At 34.7% G+C, this 10,858-nt stretch overlaps 1 protein-coding gene across 1 annotated transcript; it reads left to right on the top strand.

Moving 5' to 3' along the window:
- Window positions 1-2,221: 2,221 nt before the first annotated feature.
- Window positions 2,222-4,720, top strand: LOC116110973 (serine/threonine/tyrosine-protein kinase HT1-like). The gene is made up of 3 exons (XM_031397184.1): window positions 2,222-3,227; window positions 3,837-4,292; window positions 4,371-4,720. Exons 1-3 carry the CDS (start codon window positions 2,814-2,816, stop codon window positions 4,617-4,619), a joined length of 1,119 nt encoding a protein of 372 aa, XP_031253044.1. The 5' UTR covers window positions 2,222-2,813; the 3' UTR covers window positions 4,620-4,720.
- Window positions 4,721-10,858: the final 6,138 nt, after the last annotated feature.

Raw genomic sequence — 10,858 nt, 5'->3', positions numbered from 1 at the left:
GCAACAATGAGTTTTTTTCGGTGACATAGTTTTGTGATTTCTAGTCTATTCACTCACCAGAAATCACCTTCGTCGCCACCATTCCACTCACTGGCTCTTCCTCTTCAAAACCCTTAACATCACAACCTTCAATTGTTCACGGATCTATGCCCTAATTTTTAGGATTTTCAATAAATATGAAAATTTGTAACTCGACCCGGTGAAAGCCCTGGATCCTGGTTGAACTAGTTCAACCGGTCAGATTAAGACACTGATATTAAGTAGTCAATTTTAAATTGCACACGGAGGTCATTTATTGCCACCAAAAGAACAAATAAATGGGATAAAATATTGTTCTCATTCGGGCTTCTTTACTTATGGCCCTGGCTCAGTGGCCCAGAGGCAAGAGTCATTTGAGCCATAATGGTTAATCTCAGCAGAAGCCGAAGGGCCAAAAAGTTATAAAGCTCAGTCTGGCCTACATTTTATGTTACTAGACCCAAAACAAGCCCCAAACATCAAAACGAAAAGAAAAAGGAAAACCCAAATTCACATGGGGTTGCTAATCTCAACAATGGAGGGAGCATACACAGGAAGTCCATCATCTTGGAATGTCAAATGAAGTTTCCAGCCAAAACTTGAAAATGTCACTGCCCATGTCCAATGTCTTGAAATGTGAACTACAAACTGTTAATTAAATCAACCAATTTGCAAGATTTTGGCTGTAACAAGTACTTGCTTTGCATATTATATACGTATTGCTCGATATGGTCAAAACTTCGCGTTACTAAAAACCCACTTGATCTGAAAGCAATTACTGTTCAATGTGTTCATCAATGGATCGAAATAATGAAAATTTATATAAAAGAAGGTTAACCCTTCACCAATAGTAAACTGTCTGACAAAATCCTGGCCCGGCTGCCGCTGCTGGTGGGCATTTTCAAAATTAGGGTTGGGTTGGCTACTTAACTTTTGTTGACAATATCCAATGCTGAAAAAAGCTGATAAAGACATGGCCAGGCAAGTTGCCAAAGGAACTTCAAGAAAAGGGCTTCTATTTCAGGTTCTTGAAATAAAGTTTCACGGAAGTTTAACCATGCGTTTTGTCAACTAACACATCTCCCATCGGCCATCTCCCATCCCAAAGTCCAGTTTTTTATTTATTTATTTTTACTAGAAACTCTTCATTAATTACAAGGTTTAACAGATAACAAATAATTAATAATAAAACTTGCTTCAGACTTTAAGAGTCTCTCTGTCCTGCACATTTCTGAAGAAATCTAGGACTTAAACTTTAAAGCCAATGATGGGAAAATCATGTTAATGGATTCTCTTTTGATCTCAAACGGAACATCTTCTTTCTAAAGTACTTCATCCATAACCATTCCTTTTCCAGCAATGTCATGTTCCCTAGTTTCAGAATAAAGTGACCACTTTGCTAATAATAATAATTTTGGAGTACACTGTTATATATGCAGTTGCTAATAATAAAAATCATATTCCTTTTGGTTTCTAAAGGAATATGATTTTTGTTTTTTGTTTTTTTGTCATCTGAAATCAAATCAAGTTTCCACTTTCTGATCTTTAAGACATATAGAGTTTTCAGGAAAGAATTACTGCTAGCTGTTCTTTAATCTTTCTGATTCACATGTATAGCTACCTGCATATGAAACTAACCATTCCCACTTCTATCCAATTCAGGAAAAAAATATCTTCTTCTTCTTCTTCTTCTTTAAACAGAAGGATAAATGATTGAGTTTCTGAAAATAATCTTTACTTAATCATGCCCTTTTGATGAACAGAGAAAGACATCACGGCAATGAATGGAAAAAGACACAACATAAATGGCAAGCTAAAACCTCTGAAGTCAGAACTTGCGATTCTTATTATATTCAAAGTAACAATATAAGGGCATATATGAATAAACAGATATAAAAAAGAGGAATCTACATGTATTATTTCTGTAGAAAAGAATAATTTTTCAGTGGATTTTTTAGAGTTATGATAACAAAAATTATCACTTGAAACAATATGCATGGACAGTAAGCTGCCACTTCTATGCAGAAACTGAGCCCACGGATATATGCCACTTGTATTTTATTGTATAGCTTCAATTTATGACTTTTTGGAAGTGTTTTTTGGAAGTATTTTTGGAAATAAATACCATAAAAGTTTGCAGGTTGATGCAAAAAGCTTTTACTTAACTCCATGATTAATTAAAAATGAAAGGGTTTAATCTGTCACTGTGGCCACTATGCATTAATGATGCAAAAAGGGAACAGCAAACAGCAATAAGCAATAAGAGAAAGCCCACAGAAAATAAAAAAAGGGGGGAGGCTCTTTTTTATGTGTCTTGTTTTTGAACCGAGAAATCACGGGACATCCCTGAAATTTCTGCTTTGAATTCATCTTTTCTACTGCCAAACGACCTAATCTCTTCCTGATCCTATTAGATAGAGCCGTGAAAATTTTTCAAGTCTCTTCTCTTTCTTTGGAAAATGTACGTTTCTTTGAATTTACTCTTCATTTCAATACAATTCTTGAAGCCATGAACCTCTTTAACAGCGGCTTTAGTTTGATAAGTACTTGTGTATGTTTTTTATCTGAAAAAATACTATATGGGGTGTTTTAGATTCATGAAACCCGATTTCTCTTTTTTGTTTTTCTGCAGAACCCATGTTTTTGAATCAGTTCATGCACTTTCTGAAATCAATTCACACATTCAGAAGGAAAACAAGTCCTTTTGATTGTTTGTCTTGACAGTTAGAAAAAAGAAAAAGAGTAATTTGTGTGTAGAATATTAACGTACAGAGAAAAGTAAAATAAGAGCTACAATGGCGAGCTCATGTTTCCATGCATTTCGGCTTAGAAAACCAAAGAGCAAACCGCTGTCAGTGCCTTCATCATCAAAATCCCAGTTGAATTCTGACATGGAGAACTTGGAGAGGAAGAGATTTGATAGCTTGGAGTCATGGTCAATGATTTTGGACTCTGAGAACGTCGAGACTTGGGAGGTTTCAAAGGAGGATCAAGAAGAATGGACGGCTGATCTTTCACAGTTGTTTATTGGTAACAAGTTTGCTTCTGGTGCTCAAAGTAGGATTTATCGTGGAATTTATAAGCAAAGAGCTGTTGCCGTAAAAATGGTGAGAGTTCCAAATCAAGAGGAGACTAGAGCCAAAATTGAGCAACAGTTTAAGTCTGAAGTTGCCTTGCTTTCTCGTCTCTTTCATCCCAATATAGTTCAGGTAAGATTTTGTATTGGAAAAATTTGACATTTTTTTTACTTGAAAAGTTGAAGCAACGTAACTGTAAACTGTTTCATTTTCATTCTCTTTACAGTATCGTCCATGTTTTTTAGATACCATGCTTGTTTCATCATGCAAAATACAATTATTTTAAGTGTTGGGCTTGTTAATTTGATGTTCTAAAAGGACTAGAAAAATGAAACTTTTCAATTTGAAAGAAATAAAAGAACATTTGTGATGCCAAATCCGTGTAAAATTTCAGGAATTTTCATGTCTAATGTCATAGTTTAGCATACTATTGTATCATTTTCCAGATTTTTTAGATTCTAGCTCAGAATTTGGCAGAAAAAGTTACCTGAACTCAACAAATCCTGCAGCTGAGTTATCAATCTTAGGATCATAATCAGTCTCCATGGTTTTTCTCTGCATTCGTCCACAATCCCTTTTGGCTTTCCCTTTAAAGTTCCAGAGTTTCTGTAATTTAAAGATACTTCTGAACATTTAAGCGATCATATTGTTCTAAGCATATTAATTAACGGACATTTAAACAATACTCTACATGATATACTTTGATCTTTTGGGTCGATTAGTGAACCATCTTCTTTACAGTTTATCGCAGCTTGTAGAAAGCCTCCAGTGTACTGTATCATCACTGAGTACATGTCACAAGGAACTCTGAGAATGTATCTAAACAAGAAAGAGCCATACTCGCTTTCAACAGAAACAATACTGAGGTTAGCTCTGGACATATCCAGAGGAATGGAGTATCTTCATTCACAGGGGGTGATTCACAGGGACCTCAAATCAAACAATTTGCTTTTAAATGACGAAATGCGGGTAAAGGTGGCTGATTTTGGTACATCATGCCTCGAGACACAGTGCCGCGAAACCAAAGGAAACATGGGAACTTATCGCTGGATGGCTCCAGAGATGATTAAAGAGAAACCTTGTACTCGAAAAGTCGATGTTTACAGCTTCGGAATTGTCCTCTGGGAGCTCACTACAGCTTTACTTCCATTCCAAGGAATGACCCCTGTGCAGGCAGCATTTGCCGTGGCTGAGAAGGTAACAATAGCTTCCATCTCAAACATGACAATGCTGAAGCCAAATTCGGCTTGTTACTGATGTTTTCTTGTTTGACAGAACGAGAGGCCTCCACTGCCGGCGAGTTGCCAGCCTGTGCTTGCGCATCTGATAAAGCGATGCTGGGCGGCAAATCCATCAAAGCGTCCGGATTTCAGTGACATAGTTTCAGCTCTGGAGAAATATGATGAGTGTGTGAAAGAGGGTCTGCCCCTAACATCACACTCTGGACTTGTGAGCCGAAATGTGATTATTGAACGCTTGAAAGGCTGTGTATCTATGAGCTCCTCCATACCTGTACATGCCTGACTATATTTTAATTAGAAGAAGAAGAAGGTATTTGCCATTGTCTTTGCTCTTTTAAGGTTTGCCTTTGTTGGTAGATTAATTAATTACTTCACAACAATAATCTGTACATATATATTTAATGTTCTTTAATTTTACATTATCTAATTAATGTAACTCTTATTTGTGGAATCATCATCTAAGGTTAGTTTAATTGATGCTCTGCTGCTCACATTTCATTGTCCTTAATTTACATCAAGTCCCTTGAAAAAGAAGAAACAAAGCATTGTATCAGACAGAAATATCGCAGTTGTATTTGATGGATGATTCAGTTTATCCTATTATGCTGCTGCAGACTATGCAAATGAAAGATCTAAGACGAGTACCCTTCATTGAATTTCCTAGTTTTGAAGTGATTTTTAAGGTGTTTGGTTGTTGAGAAAATTAAAGAAGGTTTGGGAAAATATAACATTTTAGGGTAATAGTTATAATACCATTCTCACTAACATTCTAGGCTCACAAACCTTTTTCACAAACTTTCTCTTACAAATGCGACGTGGCTAGAGGTGGAAAAAATTGGTCCGGCTAACTTGCCTAACCCCCCCAACCCGGCCTGACTAAACTTGGGGTCAGCTTAAGGTCGGGCTGTGCTGAGCCCGGATACCCGAGCGGGCTGAGCCTACCTAGGCAAGCCCGACAAGTTGATTTAAAAAAAAAAAAAAAAATGCGTCGGGCCCAAACGATTGGGCCTTTTGAAAAAGACAAAAACATTAAACATTAATTTTTTTGGGTGGGTCGACCTGGCCTGGCCCGTACAAAAGNAGAAGGTTTGGGAAAATATAACATTTTAGGGTAATAGTTATAATACCATTCTCACTAACATTCTAGGCTCACAAACCTTTTTCACAAACTTTCTCTTACAAATGCGACGTGGCTAGAGGTGGAAAAAATTGGTCCGGCTAACTTGCCTAACCCCCCCAACCCGGCCTGACTAAACTTGGGGTCAGCTTAAGGTCGGGCTGTGCTGAGCCCGGATACCCGAGCGGGCTGAGCCTACCTAGGCAAGCCCGACAAGTTGATTTAAAAAAAAAAAAAAAAATGCGTCGGGCCCAAACGATTGGGCCTTTTGAAAAAGACAAAAACATTAAACATTAATTTTTTTGGGTGGGTCGACCTGGCCTGGCCCGTACAAAAGCCCGTCGGGCTAGGCTGGCCCTTTTGAAAAAGACACGGGCCTAACCCAGCTAGCAAATTGCCCATGCCCAAGCCCAACGCAGGTTAGGCCGAGTCAAGCGACTTTTCCATCTCTATACATGGTAGCTTGCAATGGGTAGAGATGGCAATGGGCCCGATATTTCTGGATACTCGGCCCAGCTCATCTCGAAAAGGTTAGACTTTACCCAATGTTCGCGGGCTTGGGCCTGTGTCTGATTTTAAGGCCCAACCTCAGGTACAGGCCAGACATGGGTATGTTTTCTGGCCCGGCCCAGCCCAACCTGACAATTTTAGTATTAATTATACTAAATTACCCTTATACTATATATTTAATTACAAGATTATCCTACATATATATACTCATTTTTCCCAAACCCTACTTAGATGGATGGATGCACTTTGTGAAAAATTATTTATATATTTGGTGAGTATTCAAAATAAATTAATATTTAAAAATTGTTTATAGAATTAAAAATATAAAAAAGAAAATTGAAATTTATTAATATTTAAAAATTCACATTATAAAAATGGACGGGCCTGAGGTTACAAAAAGCCCGTCGGGCCGGGCTTGGGCTTTACTTGTGATACCCGTGACAGGCTCGGGTCAGACTTAGACCTTTGTTATGAGGTTGGGCTTGAGTTTGGGCTTACGCCAAGGGGTACCCGATCTTAGCCAGGCCCATTGTCATCACTAGCAATGGGTCTCGTCTGCCTAACAATAGGTCTCGCCTGACAAATTATGAACTGTCACGTCACGTTTGTGAGAGAAAGTTTGTAAGAAAGGTTTGTCGATTTATCTTTATTGTAACATTTTACTAACTTAGATTTGTTAAACTGTTGCTTTGAATATTTAACAGTTACCCAGTTATCAGATGGAGGACTAAAGTTTCTAACAAAGAGGAACAAAGACATATTAAAAAATTCAATGATAGGTGAAAAACAGGAGGAATCTTTCACCTAATTTTTTCCATTAGTCAACCTTAATTATAGGTCATTATTGACTTGGTCATCATCAAGATGAATTTCAGACCCAAATCCCATAAATAATTAAATTAAATCTAATCTGTTATTAATCTGTTTGTTAAAGTGGTTTATCATATCATTGCCAAGCATAATTTTTTCATTGCTTTTATCAATAAACAGTAAGTGTTCATTGTTAATAATTGAAGATAGTTAGTGCCTTTCATGAATCTCTCAAAATTTCTACTATTAAAGTGTTAAATAATTAATAATAAAGGTGTAAGCATTAATTGTTTTCATTATTAGAAGTTGTATTTATCCCACATCGTTAATGTGATGAACTGTTATAATATATATAAGTGATTGAGCTCTCGAAGGTGAGCTCTACCCAAACCCATTTATCATGATATCAAAATCACGTTTGATTGGTGTTAAAGCCCCATTTGTTTAGAGCGATGTGGGGTATTTGATATTACACTAAATATAGTGGTGGGTCCTCATTATATTTTGTGATAATTGTAAATGGAGCGTGCGTCTGATAGAATAATACTACACATACATCATTCACATACAACATTTCTCATACAACATTATGTGGCAAGATATGATTGAGTGAAAATTTAATTTTAACTTTAAATTAGCCAATTATATCTTGCCACATAATGTTGTATGACAAATGTTGTATGAAAATGATGTATGCGTAGTATTACTCTCGTCTGATATGGGGTATTTGATATTTTGTGATAACTATAAATATATTTAATAGTAATTGATCTTGTAAAAAAATATATGAAATAACCCTTTATAAATAATGTACCACATGGTTGCTAGTATCCTGTGATACCCGATACGTATCATACGATACGATTTGATACAGATCGCTAACGATACGTATCAGAGAGTGTATCCTAAACCTTTCGATACGTTGTTATGTATCCTACGATACGATACGTATCTGTTCGTATCTTTAAAAATATCGATATAAGTCGATACGACTTTATTAATTTGGGCCAAAGGCCCAAAAAAATTTTCGGGTCGAAACCGGGTCACCCAACCTGATTCACTAAAACCTGTCTAAATTTACCTATTTTGCATGGAGAAAGTGAAAAAGAATACGTGTTACCCATTTTACATGATAATTATAATATAAGTAGAGATATCATTGATCTTGAAAATGTTATTAATGGTTGAGAGAAAATAATATAAATTCTTAATTTTGATGATGTAATACTATAATTTAAAGTCAATAATACCACAAAATTCTTTAATTAATCTTGGGAATGATATTAATTTTTTTTTTTTAAATTTTGATTATTTTATTAATTTTTTTGAAAAAAGGCGTATCCTACGATACACGATTCAAAAAATTAGGTTTTCGATATACGATACGATACCTGATTTGACAACCATGATGTACCAAACTAGTAGCTATAAGATAAGGGGTCTTATCTTATAAATATTTTAAATATTAACATCAATATCATTGAGTTTTTTAATTGTGAATATAAATCTCTCTATTGTCCCAATCATCAAAACTTAGAACAAGTCAAGTGAAATTAATATTCTATATTTATAGTTTAAAGACCAAACTGAGTCAACATAGGCCAGGTTGATTTGAGAAAGGTGCAAGTCAATTAGAAAGACAAAATGGGATGTTCAAAGTTTGGAATTCAACAACATTATACCAAAATTTGATGTAAAATGTTGACGGCTTATTCAGTGTTGACTTGTTCTTTCTACCACAAATATACGCTTATAGCGTCTTCAAAAGACTCTTTATATGACCCAAACTCTTTATTATAAAAAGTTTATTCACAGAAACAAGAGTCCAACAGGCTCTTTATTCTTTAAATATAAATTAAAGAGTAAGTCTAGCTCTCTATATTTAGAAAGTCAAATTTCACTCTCTATCCTAAATTTAAATGATAAATTACAAGTTTCTATGCATTTTATTTATGATTTATTTCTTCTATTAAGTTTTTTTCTTGAAAAAACATATTCTTCCTCCTCAAATTTAAAGAGTTTATTAAATTTGAATAAAAAATTTATTTTTTATATTTAAAAATTAATGAAAATACTTTTTATTTATATAAAAGATGTTCTTTAAAAGAACCCGTTCGAAATGTTCTTAACCATTCTATAAATAATTTGGGTATCTTTGTCCTAGTCAATTTCAATTTCAAACCCTTGATTCTTGGGCCCCATGGCCCAAATCTAAGGCCCACATTACACCTCATGGAATCATTATCAATTAAAATAAATAAATAATTGCAACATGGGGAAAGTTGAGATATAGGAGTTAGTGAGAGCCGTTGATATTTTAGTTTTAAAATCAATTGTGAATCTTTATGTTATATAGGGATAGGGTAAATTACATTTTCACCCCCTATCTTTAGCATAGCCAATTGAGCCCCTTTAGTTATATTAACTTTAATCTACCGTTGAAAATATGGGATAACATGTTATTAGTTTCTTCGTTTCTGTATTAACTTTAAGGTCTAATTTTAGAAATTTAGAGTTAATTATTTCTATGTTACTTTATTATTGCCATTCACCTTTATCACGTAGCATGAACCGATGTACGGAAGTAATTGGCGTTTCGAACTTTTTCTTTACATTTTGTTGTAATCTGACGATTAGATGTCTCGAGAGTTTAACACATATGACTTGAGATTTCGACATGAAACTCACTATTAAGCAGGGCATCTAATAACTTGAGTTTCCAAAGGGCTTGATAGGCTTTTCGAGAGTTCCCAACTTTTTCGGTTGCAAAAACTAACAAAATAGTTTTATTTTACGTTAACTTTAACGTTACTTTGAAATTATAATGAGATCATTCGCTTTTGAAACTAAAATTATATTATTCCAGTTTCATAAAACTAACACCATCACTCATTTCTCAGGTAACATCGAACTTTAAAGTTAAGATAACCTTGTTAGCTTCTGAAATTCGAACGTGAGATTTTGTTGCATCGTAGATCAGGGGTGACAATGTAAATTCAATTCCGTATTGTAGTGAGCAAGGCATATTTCGACATAGACATGGTCACCGAGAGAGAGCCAATTGTCTCTTCTTTTATGGCATTCAATTTGGAATAGCAAGTAGGCAAATTCGCTTTCCAAAGATACTCTTTTGCAATTATCAAGTTGATTTTTCATATATATTTTTTTTCAATTTATATATAGTTAAAGCGAAAGAAGTAAAACATGGGGGTTGCAAATGCAAAAGATTAAAATATAAAGAAAAAAGATATTCTCTTTCTTTGGACTAAAAGGAAATTGCCTAAACACCCTTATAAATAAAAATAATTGACTGTTTCTTCTACTTTCTAACATGGACAACCAACCCAATGCCTAATATTTAATTAAACAAGTGCAAAATTGCCTAGACTAAGTTTTAAAATACTCCATAAATTCATATAATTTATTTTAAAGAGAGACAAACCACTTTATAAAAAAATGTGAAGCATGCTAGACCATAGTATGTTAAATCTTTGCTAAACTTAAACAACAATTATAGCACCGCCAACTACTCTTTAGAAAATGCCAATAAAAACAATATTTGAAGTACCTATGTCTTAAGTACTAATATTACTATTAATCATAAGGAAGCTTATCTTATCAAAACTCTTTCACACCCACAATATCACTTACTGTATTACTCTTTGTATATAATAATGGTTAGATGTAGATTACTTATTACAATTGAATTTTTCTTATTGAGAATTATGTGTTCACGCGGGGGAGCCCAGCGTAACACTTAATCGCATAAAGTTTGCTCAGATGGATAATCGAACTTGAGAAACTGTATAAAAGGTTGACCTGAAGTCACTAAAGTTTGTTCCCTTTATTGACTTTTTGGGTTCAAACCATCTTAGACTCATTTGCCATATTTGTGACTTACTTGAAACATTGGACTGTAGGGTGTTCAATGAACCTCCGGATTAGTTAGGTGCGTGCAAACTGGATGTACGCCTATCCACCTATCTCGAATTCGCTCTAACCATCTGGGTTACCGATAAATGGGTTTGTAATGAATGTGTTCACTATATAATTGTGACTTACCACATTTGGTATTTATCTGAAAT

The sequence above is a fragment of the Pistacia vera genome, unplaced genomic scaffold (genome assembly GCF_008641045.1).
Source record: "Pistacia vera cultivar Batoury unplaced genomic scaffold, PisVer_v2 Contig621, whole genome shotgun sequence".
NCBI classification, from domain to species: Eukaryota; Viridiplantae; Streptophyta; class Magnoliopsida; order Sapindales; family Anacardiaceae; genus Pistacia; species Pistacia vera.
This window is presented reverse-complemented; position numbering and strand designations above follow the sequence as displayed.

Coding starts and splice junctions, on each gene's coding strand:
- LOC116110973 (XM_031397184.1), top strand. CDS start 2,814: ATGGCGAGCTCATGTTTCCATGCATTTCGGCTTAGAAAACCAAAGAGC. Junction 3,228..3,836: donor TTCATCCCAATATAGTTCAG/GTAAGATTTTGT, acceptor TCTTCTTTACAG/TTTATCGCAGCTTGTAGAAA. Junction 4,293..4,370: donor CATTTGCCGTGGCTGAGAAG/GTAACAATAGCT, acceptor CTTGTTTGACAG/AACGAGAGGCCTCCACTGCC.